Genomic DNA, 22,500 nt, shown 5'->3' with positions numbered 1-22,500 from the left:
CGCCGGCTTAGGGCCGGCGCATGGGAAGGACGAGACGACGCCGCCTCGCCGCCCTCGCACACCACCGCCTTCGCCCGGGGCCCTCGGGGAGCCGGCAGCCGCCACCGGCTCGGGCTGGACGCTGCTGGGCCCCCGCGGGCCCCCCTCGGCCGTCCCAGTCCCGCAACTCCCTTGGCTGCGCTTTCGCGCTCGGCTCTCGTCTTCCTTTCCCGTCATCGGACCCGCCCCAGGAAGCCGGCCGAGTGCCCCGCGGCTTTCTCGCCGGCCTTCCTGCCGCTCGTGGGGTTGGCCGGCCCGTGGCACGCGCCGAAGGCCGCGCTCGGCAGCAGACGCGGAAGAAAAGGGGCCCTCGGAACCCGCGCTGCTAGACAACCCCTGCCCATAGTACGGACAGACGCGTCCTGGCCCGGCCGGGTCGCCAAAGCGGCTCGAGGCTCCTCAGCGGGGAGGCGCGCGAGAGCAGGCCGCCTCTCACCTCGACCTAACTGGAGGCGGCGCCCGACAGCGACCCCTTGGCCGACTTCCGGGGCCGGCCGCGACAACACGTCTACCCCGAAAATGCCGCCAGGCGCCTAAGTCCCGCCGGAGCCGGGTAGACCTGGTGGCCCGGAGCCGGGACGCCGGCGGGGCGCAGGCCGGCGTCTGCGGCCGCGGCGGCCGGATCGGCCGGTCCCGGAACCGGGTAGACCTGATGCTCGCCAGCCCCGGAACCGGGTAGACCTGATGCTCGCCAGCATCCGGCGGGGCACGAGGCCGCTCGGCCCCGCTCGAGTGGGGAAACGGGTCGACCCCAAAAACCGGGACAACAGGTCTACCCGCCGAGCACGGACAACAGGTCTACCCGCCGGGCTCGGACACCAGGTCTACCCGCCGGGCTCGGACAAAAGGTCTACCCGCCGGGTCCCGACAAAAGGTCTACCCGCCGGGCTCGGACACCAGGTCTACCCGCCCGACTCGGACACCAGGTCTACCCGCACGGCACGGAACACCGGTCTACCCGCCGGGCTCGGACAGCAGGTCTACCCACCGGGTTCGGACAACAGGTCTACCCGCACGGCACGGAACACCGGTCTACCCGCCGGGTTCGGACACCAGGCCTACCCGCCCGAGTCGGACACCAGGTCTACCCGCACGGCACGGACAACACGTCTACCCGCCGGGTTTAGGCAACAGGTCTACCCACCCGGCTCGCGCACAGGGTCTACCCGCCCGACTCGGACACCAGGTCTACCCGCCCAGCATGGACAACAGGTCTACCCGCCGGGCTCGGGCACCAGGTCTACCCGCCCGGCTCGGACACCAGGTCTACCCGCCGAGCTCGGACAACAGGTCTTCCCACCGGGCTCGGACACCAGGTCTACCCGCCGGGCTCGGACAAAAGGTCTACCCGCCCGGTTCGGACACCAGGTCTACCCGCCGGGCTCGGACAACAGGTCTACCCGCCCGGTTCGGACACCAGGTCTACCCGCCGGGCTCGGACACCAGGTCTACCCGCCCAGCATGGACACCAGGTCTACCCGCCGGGCTCGGACACCAGGTCTACCCGCCCGACTCGGACACCAGCTCTACCCGCCGGGCACGGACAACAGGTCTACCCGCCGGGCTCGGACAAAAGGTCTACCCGCCGGGCTCGGACAAAAGGTCTACCCGCCCGACTCGGACACCAGGTCTACCCGCCCAGCATGGACAACAGGTCTACCCGCCGGGCTCGGACACCAGGTCTACCCGCCCGGCTCGGACAACAGGTCTACCCGCCGAGCTCGGACAAAAGGTCTACCCGCCCAGCTCGGACAACAGGTCTACCCGCCGGGCTCGGACAAAAGGTCTACCCGCCGGGCTCGGACACCAGGTCTACCCGCCCGGCTCGGACACCAGGTCTACCCGCCGAGCTCGGACAACAGGTCTTCCCGCCGGGCTCGGACACCAGGTCTACCCGCCGGGCTCGGACAAAAGGTCTACCCGCCCGGTTCGGACACCAGGTCTACCCGCCGGGCTCGGACAAAAGGTCTACCCGCCCGGTTCGGACACCAGGTCTACCCGCCGGGCTCGGACACCAGGTCTACCCGCCCAGCATGGACACCAGGTCTACCCGCCGGGCTCGGACACCAGGTCTACCCGCCCGACTCGGACACCAGCTCTACCCGCCGGGCACGGACAACAGGTCTACCCGCCGGGCTCGGACAAAAGGTCTACCCGCCCGACTCGGACACCAGGTCTACCCGCCCGGCTCGGACAACAGGTCTACCCGCCGAGCTCGGACAAAAGGTCTACCCGCCCAGCTCGGACAACAGGTCTACCCGCCGGGCTCGGACAAAAGGTCTACCCGCCGGGCTCGGACACCAGGTCTACCCGCCGGGCTCGGACACCAGGTCTACCCGCCGGGCTCGGACAAAAGGTCTACCCGCCCAGCTCGGACACCAGGTCTACCAGCCCGACTCGGACACCAGGTCTACCCGCCGGGCACGGACAACAGGTCTACCCGCCGGGCTCGGACAAAAGGTCTACCCGCCGGAGTCGGACACCACGTCTACCCGTCGGGCTCGGAACGCAACTCTACCCGCCGGCACCCCCGCCGCCGAGCCCAGTCGGCCGCCGCCCTGCCACCTTAAGAGAGTCCCAGCTACTCCCCCTTTTTACCCACGCCGCAGACAACGCCCTTTCTTTCCCACTCGGAGCCCCGGGCAGAAACGGTGGCGCCTCGGCGTCCGCCGAGGGCCTCGGCTAAGCGCTTGGAACCCGCTCGAGCCGCCCGACTCGGAGAGCGCGTCGAGCCGACGAGCCCGGAAAACAGGTCTACCCGCTGCCCCGGGACACCGGCTCTACCCGCCGGCTTCGGACGAGGGCTCTACCCGCTGGGCACGGACGGCGACTCTACCCGCTGCGCACCTCTGCGGCCGAGCCGAGGCGGCGGCAGCCCTGCCACCCAGGCAGAGGCCCAGTTACTCCCCCCGTTTCCCCGCCCCGCAGAGAACGTCTCTTCTTTCACCCTCGGGGCAGGGGAAAGGCTGCTACGCTCGGAGCGCCGGGCAGAAACCGCAGCGCTAAGCCCCGAGACCGGCTCTAGCCGCTAGGCTCGGACACCGGCTCTTCCCGGCGGCGCCGAGGCGGCCGAGCCCGGTCGGCCGCAGCCGCGCCGCCTAAAGAGAATCCCAGTTACTCCCCCCGCTTCCCCGCCCCGCAGAGAGCGTCTCTTCTTTCACCCTCGGGGCAGGGGAAAGGCTGCTACGCTCGGAGCGCCGGCCAGAAACCGCAGCGCTAAGCCCCGAGACCGGCTCTAGCCGCTAGGCTCGGACACCGGCTCTTCCCGGCGGCGCCGAGGCGGCCGAGCCCGGTCGGCCGCAGCCGCGCCGCCTAAAGAGAGTCCCAGTTACTCCCCCCGCTTCCCCGCCCCGCAGAGAACGTCTCTTCTTTCACCCTCGGGGCAGGGGAAAGCCTTTACGCCGGAGAGCAAGTCTGCCGCAAAGGGCCACGGGAGATGGAGTCTCCGCAACAAGACCCCCGAGAGAGTACTCGACGGAGCATGCCCGCTGGAAGGACTCGCAAAGAACTGTGGGAAATCCGGGAGGTCAGGGCGGGGTCGGAAGGGCTCGCCGGCGCGCCAATCGACGGATTTAGCGGCTGCACGCCGTCCGCTCGATCCGCGAATTCGGTGCCACGCTCCGAGCACCGGCCGCAAACAGGTCTACCCGCCGCCGGGCCGGGCCGGGCGGCGGCGCTCCGGCTCCAAGTCCGCTCGCCGGCGGGAACAGGTCTACCCGCCGCCGGGCCGAGCCGGGCGGCGGCGCCCCGGTTCCAAGTCCGCTCGCCGACGGGAACAGGTCTACCCACCACCGGGCCGGACGGCGGCGCCCCGGCTCCAAGTCCGCTCGCCGGCGGGAACAGGTCTACCCGCCACCGGGCCGAGCCGGGCGGCGGCGCTCCGGCTCCAAGTCCGCTCGTCGGCGGGAACAGGTCTACCCGCCACCGGGCCGGGCCGGGCGGCGGCGCCGCGGCTCCAAGTCCGCTCGCCGACGCGAACAGGTCTACCCGCTTCCGGGCCGAGCCGGGCGGCGGCGCTCCGGCTCCAAGTCCGCTCGCCGACGGGAACAGGTCTACCCGCTTCCGGGCCGAGCCGGGCGGCGGCGCCCCGGCTCCAAGTCCGCTCGCCGACGCGAACAGGTCTACCCGCTTCCGGGCCGAGCCGGGCGGCGGCGCTCCGGCTCCAAGTGCGCTCGCCGACGGGAACAGGTCTACCCACCACCGGGCCGGGTGGCGGCGCTCCGGCTCCAAGTCCGCTCGCCGGCGGGAACAGGTCTACCCGCCACCGGGCCGAGCCGGGCGGCGGCGCCCCGGCTTAAAGTCCGCTCGCCGACGGGAACAGGTCTACCCACCACCGGGCCGGACGGCGGCGCCCCGGCTCCAAGTCCGCTCGCCGGCGGGAACAGGTCTACCCGCCACCGGGCCGAGCCGGGCGGCGGCGCTCCGGCTCCAAGTCCGCTCGTCGGCGGGAACAGGTCTACCCGCCACCGGGCCGGGCCGGGCGGCGGCGCCGCGGCTCCAAGTCCGCTCGCCGACGCGAACAGGTCTACCCGCTTCCGGGCCGAGCCGGGCGGCGGCGCTCCGGCTCCAAGTCCGCTCGCCGACGGGAACAGGTCTACCCGCTTCCGGGCCGAGCCGGGCGGCGGCGCCCCGGCTCCAAGTCCGCTCGCCGACGCGAACAGGTCTACCCGCTTCCGGGCCGAGCCGGGCGGCGGCGCTCCGGCTCCAAGTGCGCTCGCCGACGGGAACAGGTCTACCCACCACCGGGCCGGGTGGCGGCGCTCCGGCTCCAAGTCCGCTCGCCGGCGGGAACAGGTCTACCCGCCACCGGGCCGAGCCGGGCGGCGGCGCCCCGGCTTAAAGTCCGCTCGCCGACGGGAACAGGTCTACCTGCCACCGGACCAGGCCGGCGGCGCCCCGGCTCCAAGTCCGCTCGACGGCGGGAACAGGTCTACCCGCCACCGGGCCGGGCCGGGCGGCGGCGCCGCGGCTCCAAGTCCGCTCGACGGCGGGAACAGGTCTACCCGCCACCGGGCCGGGCCGGGCGGCGGCGCCACGGTTCCAAGTCCGCTCGCCGACGGGAACAGGTCTACCCGCTTCCGGGCCGAGCCGGGCGGCGGCGCCCCGGCTCCAAGTCCGCTCGCCGACGCGAACGGGTCTACCCGCTTCCGGGCCGAGCCGGGCGGCGGCGCTCCGGCTCCAAGTCCGCTCGCCGACGCGAACAGGTCTACCCGCTTCCGGGCCGAGCCGGGCGGCGGCGCTCCGGCTCCAAGTCCGCTCGCCGACGCGAACAGGTCTACCCGCCACCGGGCCGGGCCGGGCGGCGGCGCCGCGGCTCCAAGTCCGCTCGACGGCGGGAACAGGTCTACCCGCCACCGGGCCGGGCCGGACGGCGGCGCCCCGGTTCCAAGTCCGCTCGCCGACGGGAACAGGTCTACCCACCACCGGGCCGGACGGCGGCGCCCCGGCTCCAAGTCCGCTCGCCGGCGGGAACAGGTCTACCCGCCACCGGGCCGGACGGCGGCGCCCCGGTTCCAAGTCCGCTCGCCGACGGGAACAGGTCTACCCGCTACCGGGCCGAGCCGGGCGGCGGTGCTCCGGCTCCAAGTCCGCTCGCCGACGCGAACAGGTCTACCCGCTTCCGGGCCGAGCCGGGCGGCGGCGCTCCGGCTCCAAGTCCGCTCGCCGACGGGAACAGGTCTACCCACCACCGGGCAGGACGGCGGCGCCCCGGCTTAAAGTCCGCTCGCCGACGGGAACAGGTCTACCTGCCACCGGACCAGGCCGGCGGCGCCCCGGCTCCAAGTCCGCTCGACGGCGGGAACAGGTCTACCCGCCACCGGGCCGGGCCGGGCGGCGGCGCCCCGGCTCCAAGTCCGCTCGCCGGCGGGAACAGGTCTACCCGCCACCGGGCCGAGCCGGGCGGCGGCGCTCCGGCTCCAAGTCCGCTCGTCGGCGGGAACAGGTCTACCCGCCACCGGGCCGGGCCGGGCGGCGGCGCCGCGGCTCCAAGTCCGCTCGCCGACGCGAACAGGTCTACCCGCTTCCGGGCCGAGCCGGGCGGCGGCGCTCCGGCTCCAAGTCCGCTCGCCGACGGGAACAGGTCTACCCGCTTCCGGGCCGAGCCGGGCGGCGGCGCCCCGGCTCCAAGTCCGCTCGCCGACGCGAACAGGTCTACCCGCTTCCGGGCCGAGCCGGGCGGCGGCGCTCCGGCTCCAAGTGCGCTCGCCGACGGGAACAGGTCTACCCACCACCGGGCCGGGTGGCGGCGCTCCGGCTCCAAGTCCGCTCGCCGGCGGGAACAGGTCTACCCGCCACCGGACCAGGCCGGCGGCGCCCCGGCTCCAAGTCCGCTCGACGGCGGGAACAGGTCTACCCGCCACCGGGCCGGGCCGGGCGGCGGCGCCGCGGCTCCAAGTCCGCTCGACGGCGGGAACAGGTCTACCCGCCACCGGGCCGGGCCGGGCGGCGGCGCCACGGTTCCAAGTCCGCTCGCCGACGGGAACAGGTCTACCCGCTTCCGGGCCGAGCCGGGCGGCGGCGCCCCGGCTCCAAGTCCGCTCGCCGACGCGAACAGGTCTACCCGCTTCCGGGCCGAGCCGGGCGGCGGCGCTCCGGCTCCAAGTCCGCTCGCCGACGCGAACAGGTCTACCCGCTTCCGGGCCGAGCCGGGCGGCGGCGCTCCGGCTCCAAGTCCGCTCGCCGACGGGAACAGGTCTACCCACCACCGGGCAGGACGGCGGCGCCCCGGCTTAAAGTCCGCTCGCCGACGGGAACAGGTCTACCTGCCACCGGACCAGGCCGGCGGCGCCCCGGCTCCAAGTCCGCTCGACGGCGGGAACAGGTCTACCCGCCACCGGGCCGGGCCGGGCGGCGGCGCCCCGGCTCCAAGTCCGCTCGACGGCGGGAACAGGTCTACCCGCCACCGGGCCGAGCCGGGCGGCGGCGCTCCGGCTCCAAGTCCGCTCGTCGGCGGGAACAGGTCTACCCGCCACCGGGCCGGGCCGGGCGGCGGCGCCGCGGCTCCAAGTCCGCTCGCCGACGCGAACAGGTCTACCCGCTTCCGGGCCGAGCCGGGCGGCGGCGCTCCGGCTCCAAGTCCGCTCGCCGACGGGAACAGGTCTACCCGCTTCCGGGCCGAGCCGGGCGGCGGCGCCCCGGCTCCAAGTCCGCTCGCCGACGCGAACAGGTCTACCCGCTTCCGGGCCGAGCCGGGCGGCGGCGCTCCGGCTCCAAGTGCGCTCGCCGACGGGAACAGGTCTACCCACCACCGGGCCGGGTGGCGGCGCTCCGGCTCCAAGTCCGCTCGCCGGCGGGAACAGGTCTACCCGCCACCGGACCAGGCCGGCGGCGCCCCGGCTCCAAGTCCGCTCGACGGCGGGAACAGGTCTACCCGCCACCGGGCCGGGCCGGGCGGCGGCGCCGCGGCTCCAAGTCCGCTCGACGGCGGGAACAGGTCTACCCGCCACCGGGCCGGGCCGGGCGGCGGCGCCACGGTTCCAAGTCCGCTCGCCGACGGGAACAGGTCTAGCCGCTTCCGGGCCGAGCCGGGCGGCGGCGCCCCGGCTCCAAGTCCGCTCGCCGACGCGAACAGGTCTACCCGCTTCCGGGCCGAGCCGGGCGGCGGCGCTCCGGCTCCAAGTCCGCTCGCCGACGGGAACAGGTCTAGCCGCTTCCGGGCCGAGCCGGGCGGCGGCGCCCCGGCTCCAAGTCCGCTCGCCGACGCGAACAGGTCTACCCGCTTCCGGGCCGAGCCGGGCGGCGGCGCTCCGGCTCCAAGTCCGCTCGCCGACGCGAACAGGTCTACCCGCTTCCGGGCCGAGCCGGGCGGCGGCGCTCCGGCTCCAAGTCCGCTCGCCGACGCGAACAGGTCTACCCGCCACCGGGCCGGGCCGGGCGGCGGCGCCGCGGCTCCAAGTCCGCTCGACGGCGGGAACAGGTCTACCCGCCACCGGGCCGGGCCGGACGGCGGCGCCCCGGTTCCAAGTCCGCTCGCCGACGGGAACAGGTCTACCCACCGCCGGGCCGGACGGCGGCGCCCCGGCTCCAAGTCCGCTCGCCGGCGGGAACAGGTCTACCCGCTTCCGGGCCGAGCCGGGCGGCGGCGCCCCGGCTCCAAGTCCGCTCGCCGACGCGAACAGGTCTACCCGCTTCCGGGCCGAGCCGGGCGGCGGCGCTCCGGCTCCAAGTGCGCTCGCCGACGGGAACAGGTCTACCCACCACCGGGCCGGGTGGCGGCGCCCCGGCTCCAAGTCCGCTCGACGGCGGGAACAGGTCTACCCGCCACCGGGCCGGGCCGGGCGGCGGCGCCCCGGCTCCAAGTCCGCTCGCCGGCGGGAACAGGTCTACCCGCCACCGGGCCGAGCCGGGCGGCGGCGCTCCGGCTCCAAGTCCGCTCGTCGGCGGGAACAGGTCTACCCGCCACCGGGCCGGGCCGGGCGGCGGCGCCGCGGCTCCAAGTCCGCTCGCCGACGCGAACAGGTCTACCCGCTTCCGGGCCGAGCCGGGCGGCGGCGCTCCGGCTCCAAGTCCGCTCGCCGACGGGAACAGGTCTACCCGCTTCCGGGCCGAGCCGGGCGGCGGCGCCCCGGCTCCAAGTCCGCTCGCCGACGCGAACAGGTCTACCCGCTTCCGGGCCGAGCCGGGCGGCGGCGCTCCGGCTCCAAGTGCGCTCGCCGACGGGAACAGGTCTACCCACCACCGGGCCGGGTGGCGGCGCTCCGGCTCCAAGTCCGCTCGCCGGCGGGAACAGGTCTACCCGCCACCGGACCAGGCCGGCGGCGCCCCGGCTCCAAGTCCGCTCGACGGCGGGAACAGGTCTACCCGCCACCGGGCCGGGCCGGGCGGCGGCGCCGCGGCTCCAAGTCCGCTCGACGGCGGGAACAGGTCTACCCGCCACCGGGCCGGGCCGGGCGGCGGCGCCACGGTTCCAAGTCCGCTCGCCGACGGGAACAGGTCTAGCCGCTTCCGGGCCGAGCCGGGCGGCGGCGCCCCGGCTCCAAGTCCGCTCGCCGACGCGAACAGGTCTACCCGCTTCCGGGCCGAGCCGGGCGGCGGCGCTCCGGCTCCAAGTCCGCTCGCCGACGCGAACAGGTCTACCTGCTTCCGGGCCGAGCCGGGCGGCGGCGCTCCGGCTCCAAGTCCGCTCGCCGACGCGAACAGGTCTACCCGCCACCGGGCCGGGCCGGGCGGCGGCGCCCCGGTTCCAAGTCCGCTCGCCGACGGGAACAGGTCTACCCACCGCCGGGCCGGACGGCGGCGCTCCGGCTCCAAGTCCGCTCGCCGACGGGAACAGGTCTACCCGCTTCCGGGCCGAGCCGGGCGGCGGCGCCCCGGCTCCAAGTCCGCTCGCCGACGCGAACAGGTCTACCCGCTTCCGGGCCGAGCCGGGCGGCGGCGCTCCGGCTCCAAGTGCGCTCGCCGACGGGAACAGGTCTACCCACCACCGGGCCGGGTGGCGGCGCTCCGGCTCCAAGTCCGCTCGCCGGCGGGAACAGGTCTACCCGCCACCGGGCCGAGCCGGGCGGCGGCGCCCCGGCTTAAAGTCCGCTCGCCGACGGGAACAGGTCTACCTGCCACCGGACCAGGCCGGCGGCGCCCCGGCTCCAAGTCCGCTCGACGGCGGGAACAGGTCTACCCGCCACCGGGCCGGGCCGGGCGGCGGCGCCGCGGCTCCAAGTCCGCTCGACGGCGGGAACAGGTCTACCCGCCACCGGGCCGGGCCGGGCGGCGGCGCCACGGTTCCAAGTCCGCTCGCCGACGGGAACAGGTCTACCCGCTTCCGGGCCGAGCCGCGCGGCGGCGCCCCGGCTCCAAGTCCGCTCGCCGACGCGAACAGGTCTACCCGCTTCCGGGCCGAGCCGGGCGGCGGCGCTCCGGCTCCAAGTCCGCTCGCCGACGCGAACAGGTCTACCCGCTTCCGGGCCGAGCCGGGCGGCGGCGCTCCGGCTCCAAGTCCGCTCGCCGACGCGAACAGGTCTACCCGCCACCGGGCCGGGCCGGGCGGCGGCGCCACGGTTCCAAGTCCGCTCGCCGACGGGAACAGGTCTACCCACCACCGGGCCGGACGGCGGCGCCCCGGCTCCAAGTCCGCTCGCCGGCGGGAACAGGTCTACCCACCACCGGGCCGGGTGGCGGCGCTCCGGCTCCAAGTCCGCTCGCCGGCGGGAACAGGTCTACCCGCCACCGGGCCGAGCCGGGCGGCGGCGCCCCGGCTTAAAGTCCGCTCGCCGACGGGAACAGGTCTACCTGCCACCGGACCAGGCCGGCGGCGCCCCGGCTCCAAGTCCGCTCGACGGCGGGAACAGGTCTACCCGCCACCGGGCCGGGCCGGGCGGCGGCGCCGCGGCTCCAAGTCCGCTCGACGGCGGGAACAGGTCTACCCGCCACCGGGCCGGGCCGGGCGGCGGCGCCACGGTTCCAAGTCCGCTCGCCGACGGGAACAGGTCTACCCACCACCGGGCCGGACGGCGGCGCCCCGGCTCCAAGTCCGCTCGCCGGCGGGAACAGGTCTACCCGCCACCGGGCCGGACGGCGGCGCCCCGGTTCCAAGTCCGCTCGCCGACGGGAACAGGTCTACCCGCTACCGGGCCGAGCCGGGCGGCGGTGCTCCGGCTCCAAGTCCGCTCGCCGACGCGAACAGGTCTACCCGCTTCCGGGCCGAGCCGGGCGGCGGCGCTCCGGCTCCAAGTCCGCTCGCCGACGGGAACAGGTCTACCCACCACCGGGCAGGACGGCGGCGCCCCGGCTTAAAGTCCGCTCGCCGACGGGAACAGGTCTACCTGCCACCGGACCAGGCCGGCGGCGCCCCGGCTCCAAGTCCGCTCGACGGCGGGAACAGGTCTACCCGCCACCGGGCCGGGCCGGGCGTCGACGCCCCGGCTCCAAGTCCGCTCGCCGGCGGGAACAGGTCTACCCGCCACCGGGCCGAGCCGGGCGGCGGCGCTCCGGCTCCAAGTCCGCTCGTCGGCGGGAACAGGTCTACCCGCCACCGGGCCGGGCCGGGCGGCGGCGCCGCGGCTCCAAGTCCGCTCGCCGACGCGAACAGGTCTACCCGCTTCCGGGCCGAGCCGGGCGGCGGCGCTCCGGCTCCAAGTCCGCTCGCCGACGGGAACAGGTCTACCCGCCACCGGGCCGGGCCGGGCGGCGGCGCCGCGGCTCCAAGTCCGCTCGCCGACGCGAACAGGTCTACCCGCTTCCGGGCCGGGCCGGGCGGCGGCGCCGCGGCTCCAAGTCCGCTCGCCGACGCGAACAGGTCTACCCGCTTCCGGGCCGAGCCGGGCGGCGGCGCTCCGGCTCCAAGTCCGCTCGCCGACGGGAACAGGTCTACCCGCTTCCGGGCCGAGCCGGGCGGCGGCGCCCCGGCTCCAAGTCCGCTCGCCGACGCGAACAGGTCTACCCGCTTCCGGGCCGAGCCGGGCGGCGGCGCTCCGGCTCCAAGTGCGCTCGCCGACGGGAACAGGTCTACCCACCACCGGGCCGGGTGGCGGCGCTCCGGCTCCAAGTCCGCTCGCCGGCGGGAACAGGTCTACCCGCCACCGGACCAGGCCGGCGGCGCCCCGGCTCCAAGTCCGCTCGACGGCGGGAACAGGTCTACCCGCCACCGGGCCGGGCCGGGCGGCGGCGCCGCGGCTCCAAGTCCGCTCGACGGCGGGAACAGGTCTACCCGCCACCGGGCCGGGCCGGGCGGCGGCGCCACGGTTCCAAGTCCGCTCGCCGACGGGAACAGGTCTAGCCGCTTCCGGGCCGAGCCGGGCGGCGGCGCCCCGGCTCCAAGTCCGCTCGCCGACGCGAACAGGTCTACCCGCTTCCGGGCCGAGCCGGGCGGCGGCGCTCCGGCTCCAAGTCCGCTCGCCGACGCGAACAGGTCTACCTGCTTCCGGGCCGAGCCGGGCGGCGGCGCTCCGGCTCCAAGTCCGCTCGCCGACGCGAACAGGTCTACCCGCCACCGGGCCGGGCCGGGCGGCGGCGCCGCGGCTCCAAGTCCGCTCGACGGCGGGAACAGGTCTACCCGCCACCGGGCCGGGCCGGACGGCGGCGCCCCGGTTCCAAGTCCGCTCGCCGACGGGAACAGGTCTACCCACCGCCGGGCCGGACGGCGGCGCTCCGGCTCCAAGTCCGCTCGCCGACGGGAACAGGTCTACCCGCTTCCGGGCCGAGCCGGGCGGCGGCGCCCCGGCTCCAAGTCCGCTCGCCGACGCGAACAGGTCTACCCGCTTCCGGGCCGAGCCGGGCGGCGGCGCTCCGGCTCCAAGTGCGCTCGCCGACGGGAACAGGTCTACCCACCACCGGGCCGGGTGGCGGCGCTCCGGCTCCAAGTCCGCTCGCCGGCGGGAACAGGTCTACCCGCCACCGGGCCGAGCCGGGCGGCGGCGCCCCGGCTTAAAGTCCGCTCGCCGACGGGAACAGGTCTACCTGCCACCGGACCAGGCCGGCGGCGCCCCGGCTCCAAGTCCGCTCGACGGCGGGAACAGGTCTACCCGCCACCGGGCCGGGCCGGGCGGCGGCGCCGCGGCTCCAAGTCCGCTCGACGGCGGGAACAGGTCTACCCGCCACCGGGCCAGGCCGGGCGGCGGCGCCACGGTTCCAAGTCCGCTCGCCGACGGGAACAGGTCTACCCGCTTCCGGGCCGAGCCGCGCGGCGGCGCCCCGGCTCCAAGTCCGCTCGCCGACGCGAACAGGTCTACCCGCTTCCGGGCCGAGCCGGGCGGCGGCGCTCCGGCTCCAAGTCCGCTCGCCGACGCGAACAGGTCTACCCGCTTCCGGGCCGAGCCGGGCGGCGGCGCTCCGGCTCCAAGTCCGCTCGCCGACGCGAACAGGTCTACCCGCCACCGGGCCGGGCCGGGCGGCGGCGCCACGGTTCCAAGTCCGCTCGCCGACGGGAACAGGTCTACCCACCACCGGGCCGGACGGCGGCGCCCCGGCTCCAAGTCCGCTCGCCGGCGTGAACAGGTCTACCCACCACCGGGCCGGGTGGCGGCGCTCCGGCTCCAAGTCCGCTCGCCGGCGGGAACAGGTCTACCCGCCACCGGGCCGAGCCGGGCGGCGGCGCTCCGGCTCCAAGTCCGCTCGTCGGCGGGAACAGGTCTACCCGCCACCGGGCCGGGCCGGGCGGCGGCGCCGCGGCTCCAAGTCCGCTCGCCGACGCGAACAGGTCTACCCGCTTCCGGGCCGAGCCGGGCGGCGGCGCTCCGGCTCCAAGTCCGCTCGCCGACGGGAACAGGTCTACCCGCTTCCGGGCCGAGCCGGGCGGCGGCGCCCCGGCTCCAAGTCCGCTCGCCGACGCGAACAGGTCTACCCGCTTCCGGGCCGAGCCGGGCGGCGGCGCTCCGGCTCCAAGTGCGCTCGCCGACGGGAACAGGTCTACCCACCACCGGGCCGGGTGGCGGCGCTCCGGCTCCAAGTCCGCTCGCCGGCGGGAACAGGTCTACCCGCCACCGGACCAGGCCGGCGGCGCCCCGGCTCCAAGTCCGCTCGACGGCGGGAACAGGTCTACCCGCCACCGGGCCGGGCCGGGCGGCGGCGCCGCGGCTCCAAGTCCGCTCGACGGCGGGAACAGGTCTACCCGCCACCGGGCCGGGCCGGGCGGCGGCGCCACGGTTCCAAGTCCGCTCGCCGACGGGAACAGGTCTAGCCGCTTCCGGGCCGAGCCGGGCGGCGGCGCCCCGGCTCCAAGTCCGCTCGCCGACGCGAACAGGTCTACCCGCTTCCGGGCCGAGCCGGGCGGCGGCGCTCCGGCTCCAAGTCCGCTCGCCGACGCGAACAGGTCTACCTGCTTCCGGGCCGAGCCGGGCGGCGGCGCTCCGGCTCCAAGTCCGCTCGCCGACGCGAACAGGTCTACCCGCCACCGGGCCGGGCCGGGCGGCGGCGCCGCGGCTCCAAGTCCGCTCGACGGCGGGAACAGGTCTACCCGCCACCGGGCCGGGCCGGACGGCGGCGCCCCGGTTCCAAGTCCGCTCGCCGACGGGAACAGGTCTACCCACCACCGGGCCGGACGGCGGCGCCCCGGCTCCAAGTCCGCTCGCCGGCGGGAACAGGTCTACCCGCCACCGGGCCGGACGGCGGCGCCCCGGTTCCAAGTCCGCTCGCCGACGGGAACAGGTCTACCCGCTACCGGGCCGAGCCGGGCGGCGGTGCTCCGGCTCCAAGTCCGCTCGCCGACGCGAACAGGTCTACCCGCTTCCGGGCCGAGCCGGGCGGCGGCGCTCCGGCTCCAAGTCCGCTCGCCGACGGGAACAGGTCTACCCACCACCGGGCAGGACGGCGGCGCCCCGGCTTAAAGTCCGCTCGCCGACGGGAACAGGTCTACCTGCCACCGGACCAGGCCGGCGGCGCCCCGGCTCCAAGTCCGCTCGACGGCGGGAACAGGTCTACCCGCCACCGGGCCGGGCCGGGCGGCGGCGCCCCGGCTCCAAGTCCGCTCGCCGGCGGGAACAGGTCTACCCGCCACCGGGCCGAGCCGGGCGGCGGCGCTCCGGCTCCAAGTCCGCTCGTCGGCGGGAACAGGTCTACCCGCCACCGGGCCGGGCCGGGCGGCGGCGCCACGGTTCCAAGTCCGCTCGCCGACGGGAACAGGTCTACCCGCTTCCGGGCCGAGCCGGGCGGCGGCGCCCCGGCTCCAAGTCCGCTCGCCGACGCGAACAGGTCTACCCGCTTCCGGGCCGAGCCGGGCGGCGGCGCTCCGGCTCCAAGTCCGCTCGCCGACGCGAACAGGTCTACCCGCTTCCGGGCCGAGCCGGGCGGCGGCGCTCCGGCTCCAAGTCCGCTCGCCGACGGGAACAGGTCTACCCACCACCGGGCAGGACGGCGGCGCCCCGGCTTAAAGTCCGCTCGCCGACGGGAACAGGTCTACCTGCCACCGGACCAGGCCGGCGGCGCCCCGGCTCCAAGTCCGCTCGACGGCGGGAACAGGTCTACCCGCCACCGGGCCGGGCCGGGCGGCGGCGCCCCGGCTCCAAGTCCGCTCGACGGCGGGAACAGGTCTACCCGCCACCGGGCCGAGCCGGGCGGCGGCGCTCCGGCTCCAAGTCCGCTCGTCGGCGGGAACAGGTCTACCCGCCACCGGGCCGGGCCGGGCGGCGGCGCCGCGGCTCCAAGTCCGCTCGCCGACGCGAACAGGTCTACCCGCTTCCGGGCCGAGCCGGGCGGCGGCGCTCCGGCTCCAAGTCCGCTCGCCGACGGGAACAGGTCTACCCGCTTCCGGGCCGAGCCGGGCGGCGGCGCCCCGGCTCCAAGTCCGCTCGCCGACGCGAACAGGTCTACCCGCTTCCGGGCCGAGCCGGGCGGCGGCGCTCCGGCTCCAAGTGCGCTCGCCGACGGGAACAGGTCTACCCACCACCGGGCCGGGTGGCGGCGCTCCGGCTCCAAGTCCGCTCGCCGGCGGGAACAGGTCTACCCGCCACCGGACCAGGCCGGCGGCGCCCCGGCTCCAAGTCCGCTCGACGGCGGGAACAGGTCTACCCGCCACCGGGCCGGGCCGGGCGGCGGCGCCGCGGCTCCAAGTCCGCTCGACGGCGGGAACAGGTCTACCCGCCACCGGGCCGGGCCGGGCGGCGGCGCCACGGTTCCAAGTCCGCTCGCCGACGGGAACAGGTCTAGCCGCTTCCGGGCCGAGCCGGGCGGCGGCGCCCCGGCTCCAAGTCCGCTCGCCGACGCGAACAGGTCTACCCGCTTCCGGGCCGAGCCGGGCGGCGGCGCTCCGGCTCCAAGTCCGCTCGCCGACGGGAACAGGTCTAGCCGCTTCCGGGCCGAGCCGGGCGGCGGCGCCCCGGCTCCAAGTCCGCTCGCCGACGCGAACAGGTCTACCCGCTTCCGGGCCGAGCCGGGCGGCGGCGCTCCGGCTCCAAGTCCGCTCGCCGACGCGAACAGGTCTACCCGCTTCCGGGCCGAGCCGGGCGGCGGCGCTCCGGCTCCAAGTCCGCTCGCCGACGCGAACAGGTCTACCCGCCACCGGGCCGGGCCGGGCGGCGGCGCCGCGGCTCCAAGTCCGCTCGACGGCGGGAACAGGTCTACCCGCCACCGGGCCGGGCCGGACGGCGGCGCCCCGGTTCCAAGTCCGCTCGCCGACGGGAACAGGTCTACCCACCGCCGGGCCGGACGGCGGCGCCCCGGCTCCAAGTCCGCTCGCCGGCGGGAACAGGTCTACCCGCTTCCGGGCCGAGCCGGGCGGCGGCGCCCCGGCTCCAAGTCCGCTCGCCGACGCGAACAGGTCTACCCGCTTCCGGGCCGAGCCGGGCGGCGGCGCTCCGGCTCCAAGTGCGCTCGCCGACGGGAACAGGTCTACCCACCACCGGGCCGGGTGGCGGCGCCCCGGCTCCAAGTCCGCTCGACGGCGGGAACAGGTCTACCCGCCACCGGGCCGGGCCGGGCGGCGGCGCCCCGGCTCCAAGTCCGCTCGCCGGCGGGAACAGGTCTACCCGCCACCGGGCCGAGCCGGGCGGCGGCGCTCCGGCTCCAAGTCCGCTCGTCGGCGGGAACAGGTCTACCCGCCACCGGGCCGGGCCGGGCGGCGGCGCCGCGGCTCCAAGTCCGCTCGCCGACGCGAACAGGTCTACCCGCTTCCGGGCCGAGCCGGGCGGCGGCGCTCCGGCTCCAAGTCCGCTCGCCGACGGGAACAGGTCTACCCGCTTCCGGGCCGAGCCGGGCGGCGGCGCCCCGGCTCCAAGTCCGCTCGCCGACGCGAACAGGTCTACCCGCTTCCGGGCCGAGCCGGGCGGCGGCGCTCCGGCTCCAAGTGCGCTCGCCGACGGGAACAGGTCTACCCACCACCGGGCCGGGTGGCGGCGCTCCGGCTCCAAGTCCGCTCGCCGGCGGGAACAGGTCTACCCGCCACCGGACCAGGCCGGCGGCGCCCCGGCTCCAAGTCCGCTCGACGGCGGGAACAGGTCTACCCGCCACCGGGCCGGGCCGGGCGGCGGCGCCGCGGCTCCAAGTCCGCTCGACGGCGGGAACAGGTCTACCCGCCACCGGGCCGGGCCGGGCGGCGGCGCCACGGTTCCAAGTCCGCTCGCCGACGGGAACAGGTCTAGCCGCTTCCGGGCCGAGCCGGGCGGCGGCGCCCCGGCTCCAAGTCCGCTCGCCGACGCGAACAGGTCTACCCGCTTCCGGGCCGAGCCGGGCGGCGGCGCTCCGGCTCCAAGTCCGCTCGCCGACGCGAACAGGTCTACCTGCTTCCGGGCCGAGCCGGGCGGCGGCGCTCCGGCTCCAAGTCCGCTCGCCGACGCGAACAGGTCTACCCGCCACCGGGCCGGGCCGGGCGGCGGCGCCCCGGTTCCAAGTCCGCTCGCCGACGGGAACAGGTCTACCCACCGCCGGGCCGGACGGCGGCGCTCCGGCTCCAAGTCCGCTCGCCGACGGGAACAGGTCTACCCGCTTCCGGGCCGAGCCGGGCGGCGGCGCCCCGGCTCCAAGTCCGCTCGCCGACGCGAACAGGTCTACCCGCTTCCGGGCCGAGCCGGGCGGCGGCGCTCCGGCTCCAAGTGCGCTCGCCGACGGGAACAGGTCTACCCACCACCGGGCCGGGTGGCGGCGCTCCGGCTCCAAGTCCGCTCGCCGGCGGGAACAGGTCTACCCGCCACCGGGCCGAGCCGGGCGGCGGCGCCCCGGCTTAAAGTCCGCTCGCCGACGGGAACAGGTCTACCTGCCACCGGACCAGGCCGGCGGCGCCCCGGCTCCAAGTCCGCTCGACGGCGGGAACAGGTCTACCCGCCACCGGGCCGGGCCGGGCGGCGGCGCCGCGGCTCCAAGTCCGCTCGACGGCGGGAACAGGTCTACCCGCCACCGGGCCGGGCCGGGCGGCGGCGCCACGGTTCCAAGTCCGCTCGCCGACGGGAACAGGTCTACCCGCTTCCGGGCCGAGCCGCGCGGCGGCGCCCCGGCTCCAAGTCCGCTCGCCGACGCGAACAGGTCTACCCGCTTCCGGGCCGAGCCGGGCGGCGGCGCTCCGGCTCCAAGTCCGCTCGCCGACGCGAACAGGTCTACCCGCTTCCGGGCCGAGCCGGGCGGCGGCGCTCCGGCTCCAAGTCCGCTCGCCGACGCGAACAGGTCTACCCGCCACCGGGCCGGGCCGGGCGGCGGCGCCACGGTTCCAAGTCCGCTCGCCGACGGGAACAGGTCTACCCACCACCGGGCCGGACGGCGGCGCCCCGGCTCCAAGTCCGCTCGCCGGCGGGAACAGGTCTACCCACCACCGGGCCGGGTGGCGGCGCTCCGGCTCCAAGTCCGCTCGCCGGCGGGAACAGGTCTACCCGCCACCGGGCCGAGCCGGGCGGCGGCGCCCCGGCTTAAAGTCCGCTCGCCGACGGGAACAGGTCTACCTGCCACCGGACCAGGCCGGCGGCGCCCCGGCTCCAAGTCCGCTCGACGGCGGGAACAGGTCTACCCGCCACCGGGCCGGGCCGGGCGGCGGCGCCGCGGCTCCAAGTCCGCTCGACGGCGGGAACAGGTCTACCCGCCACCGGGCCGGGCCGGGCGGCGGCGCCACGGTTCCAAGTCCGCTCGCCGACGGGAACAGGTCTACCCACCACCGGGCCGGACGGCGGCGCCCCGGCTCCAAGTCCGCTCGCCGGCGGGAACAGGTCTACCCGCCACCGGGCCGGACGGCGGCGCCCCGGTTCCAAGTCCGCTCGCCGACGGGAACAGGTCTACCCGCTACCGGGCCGAGCCGGGCGGCGGTGCTCCGGCTCCAAGTCCGCTCGCCGACGCGAACAGGTCTACCCGCTTCCGGGCCGAGCCGGGCGGCGGCGCTCCGGCTCCAAGTCCGCTCGCCGACGCGAACAGGTCTACCCGCTTCCGGGCCGAGCCGGGCGGCGGCGCTCCGGCTCCAAGTGCGCTCGCCGACGGGAACAGGTCTACCCACCACCGGGCCGGGTGGCGGCGCTCCGGCTCCAAGTCCGCTCGCCGGCGGGAACAGGTCTACCCGCCACCGGACCAGGCCGGCGGCGCCCCGGCTCCAAGTCCGCTCGACGGCGGGAACAGGTCTACCCGCCACCGGGCCGGGCCGGGCGGCGGCGCCGCGGCTCCAAGTCCGCTCGACGGCGGGAACAGGTCTACCCGCCACCGGGCCGGGCCGGGCGGCGGCGCCACGGTTCCAAGTCCGCTCGCCGACGGGAACAGGTCTACCCGCTTCCGGGCCGAGCCGGGCGGCGGCGCCCCGGCTCCAAGTCCGCTCGCCGACGCGAACAGGTCTACCCGCTTCCGGGCCGAGCCGGGCGGCGGCGCTCCGGCTCCAAGTCCGCTCGCCGACGGGAACAGGTCTAGCCGCTTCCGGGCCGAGCCGGGCGGCGGCGCCCCGGCTCCAAGTCCGCTCGCCGACGCGAACAGGTCTACCCGCTTCCGGGCCGAGCCGGGCGGCGGCGCTCCGGCTCCAAGTCCGCTCGCCGACGCGAACAGGTCTACCCGCTTCCGGGCCGAGCCGGGCGGCGGCGCTCCGGCTCCAAGTCCGCTCGCCGACGCGAACAGGTCTACCCGCCACCGGGCCGGGCCGGGCGGCGGCGCCGCGGCTCCAAGTCCGCTCGACGGCGGGAACAGGTCTACCCGCCACCGGGCCGGGCCGGACGGCGGCGCCCCGGTTCCAAGTCCGCTCGCCGACGGGAACAGGTCTACCCACCGCCGGGCCGGACGGCGGCGCCCCGGCTCCAAGTCCGCTCGCCGGCGGGAACAGGTCTACCCGCTTCCGGGCCGAGCCGGGCGGCGGCGCCCCGGCTCCAAGTCCGCTCGCCGACGCGAACAGGTCTACCCGCTTCCGGGCCGAGCCGGGCGGCGGCGCTCCGGCTCCAAGTGCGCTCGCCGACGGGAACAGGTCTACCCACCACCGGGCCGGGTGGCGGCGCCCCGGCTCCAAGTCCGCTCGACGGCGGGAACAGGTCTACCCGCCACCGGGCCGGGCCGGGCGGCGGCGCCCCGGCTCCAAGTCCGCTCGCCGGCGGGAACAGGTCTACCCGCCACCGGGCCGAGCCGGGCGGCGGCGCTCCGGCTCCAAGTCCGCTCGTCGGCGGGAACAGGTCTACCCGCCACCGGGCCGGGCCGGGCGGCGGCGCCGCGGCTCCAAGTCCGCTCGCCGACGCGAACAGGTCTACCCGCTTCCGGGCCGAGCCGGGCGGCGGCGCTCCGGCTCCAAGTCCGCTCGCCGACGGGAACAGGTCTACCCGCTTCCGGGCCGAGCCGGGCGGCGGCGCCCCGGCTCCAAGTCCGCTCGCCGACGCGAACAGGTCTACCCGCTTCCGGGCCGAGCCGGGCGGCGGCGCTCCGGCTCCAAGTGCGCTCGCCGACGGGAACAGGTCTACCCACCACCGGGCCGGGTGGCGGCGCTCCGGCTCCAAGTCCGCTCGCCGGCGGGAACAGGTCTACCCGCCACCGGACCAGGCCGGCGGCGCCCCGGCTCCAAGTCCGCTCGACGGCGGGAACAGGTCTACCCGCCACCGGGCCGGGCCGGGCGGCGGCGCCGCGGCTCCAAGTCCGCTCGACGGCGGGAACAGGTCTACCCGCCACCGGGCCGGGCCGGGCGGCGGCGCCACGGTTCCAAGTCCGCTCGCCGACGGGAACAGGTCTAGCCGCTTCCGGGCCGAGCCGGGCGGCGGCGCCCCGGCTCCAAGTCCGCTCGCCGACGCGAACAGGTCTACCCGCTTCCGGGCCGAGCCGGGCGGCGGCGCTCCGGCTCCAAGTCCGCTCGCCGACGCGAACAGGTCTACCTGCTTCCGGGCCGAGCCGGGCGGCGGCGCTCCGGCTCCAAGTCCGCTCGCCGACGCGAACAGGTCTACCCGCCACCGGGCCGGGCCGGGCGGCGGCGCCCCGGTTCCAAGTCCGCTCGCCGACGGGAACAGGTCTACCCACCGCCGGGCCGGACGGCGGCGCTCCGGCTCCAAGTCCGCTCGCCGACGGGAACAGGTCTACCCGCTTCCGGGCCGAGCCGGGCGGCGGCGCCCCGGCTCCAAGTCCGCTCGCCGACGCGAACAGGTCTACCCGCTTCCGGGCCGAGCCGGGCGGCGGCGCTCCGGCTCCAAGTGCGCTCGCCGACGGGAACAGGTCTACCCACCACCGGGCCGGGTGGCGGCGCTCCGGCTCCAAGTCCGCTCGCCGGCGGGAACAGGTCTACCCGCCACCGGGCCGAGCCGGGCGGCGGCGCCCCGGCTTAAAGTCCGCTCGCCGACGGGAACAGGTCTACCTGCCACCGGACCAGGCCGGCGGCGCCCCGGCTCCAAGTCCGCTCGACGGCGGGAACAGGTCTACCCGCCACCGGGCCGGGCCGGGCGGCGGCGCCGCGGCTCCAAGTCCGCTCGACGGCGGGAACAGGTCTACCCGCCACCGGGCCGGGCCGGGCGGCGGCGCCACGGTTCCAAGTCCGCTCGCCGACGGGAACAGGTCTACCCGCTTCCGGGCCGAGCCGCGCGGCGGCGCCCCGGCTCCAAGTCCGCTCGCCGACGCGAACAGGTCTACCCGCTTCCGGGCCGAGCCGGGCGGCGGCGCTCCGGCTCCAAGTCCGCTCGCCGACGCGAACAGGTCTACCCGCTTCCGGGCCGAGCCGGGCGGCGGCGCTCCGGCTCCAAGTCCGCTCGCCGACGCGAACAGGTCTACCCGCCACCGGGCCGGGCCGGGCGGCGGCGCCACGGTTCCAAGTCCGCTCGCCGACGGGAACAGGTCTACCCACCACCGGGCCGGACGGCGGCGCCCCGGCTCCAAGTCCGCTCGCCGGCGGGAACAGGTCTACCCACCACCGGGCCGGGTGGCGGCGCTCCGGCTCCAAGTCCGCTCGCCGGCGGGAACAGGTCTACCCGCCACCGGGCCGAGCCGGGCGGCGGCGCCCCGGCTTAAAGTCCGCTCGCCGACGGGAACAGGTCTACCTGCCACCGGACCAGGCCGGCGGCGCCCCGGCTCCAAGTCCGCTCGACGGCGGGAACAGGTCTACCCGCCACCGGGCCGGGCCGGGCGGCGGCGCCGCGGCTCCAAGTCCGCTCGACGGCGGGAACAGGTCTACCCGCCACCGGGCCGGGCCGGGCGGCGGCGCCACGGTTCCAAGTCCGCTCGCCGACGGGAACAGGTCTACCCACCACCGGGCCGGACGGCGGCGCCCCGGCTCCAAGTCCGCTCGCCGGCGGGAACAGGTCTACCCGCCACCGGGCCGGACGGCGGCGCCCCGGTTCCAAGTCCGCTCGCCGACGGGAACAGGTCTACCCGCTACCGGGCCGAGCCGGGCGGCGGTGCTCCGGCTCCAAGTCCGCTCGCCGACGCGAACAGGTCTACCCGCTTCCGGGCCGAGCCGGGCGGCGGCGCTCCGGCTCCAAGTCCGCTCGCCGACGGGAACAGGTCTACCCACCACCGGGCAGGACGGCGGCGCCCCGGCTTAAAGTCCGCTCGCCGACGGGAACAGGTCTACCTGCCACCGGACCAGGCCGGCGGCGCCCCGGCTCCAAGTCCGCTCGACGGCGGGAACAGGTCTACCCGCCACCGGGCCGGGCCGGGCGTCGACGCCCCGGCTCCAAGTCCGCT

General features: G+C 76.6%; 1 protein-coding gene across 1 annotated transcript in view; it reads left to right on the top strand.

Moving 5' to 3' along the window:
• The window catches only part of LOC127465053 (collagen alpha-1(I) chain-like), a 29,596-nt gene that overhangs the window by 5,207 nt on the left and 1,889 nt on the right, over nucleotides 1-22,500 (top strand). Inside the window, exons 5-6 of the mRNA XM_051775549.1 lie at nucleotides 1-384; nucleotides 589-682. The exon at nucleotides 1-384 is cut by the window's left edge and continues 1,382 nt beyond it. Of these exons, the coding sequence (XP_051631509.1) occupies nucleotides 1-384; nucleotides 589-682 (478 nt within the window). The remainder of the gene's footprint in view (nucleotides 385-588; nucleotides 683-22,500) is intronic.

This window comes from Manacus candei, unplaced genomic scaffold, assembly GCF_025592945.1.
Source record: "Manacus candei isolate 608988 ecotype Guabito, Panama unplaced genomic scaffold, ASM2559294v1 h1tg000310l, whole genome shotgun sequence".
Classification (NCBI taxonomy): domain Eukaryota; kingdom Metazoa; phylum Chordata; class Aves; order Passeriformes; family Pipridae; genus Manacus; species Manacus candei.
The sequence above is the reverse complement of the archived record's forward strand: the minus strand, read 5'-3'. Positions and strand labels throughout refer to the sequence as shown.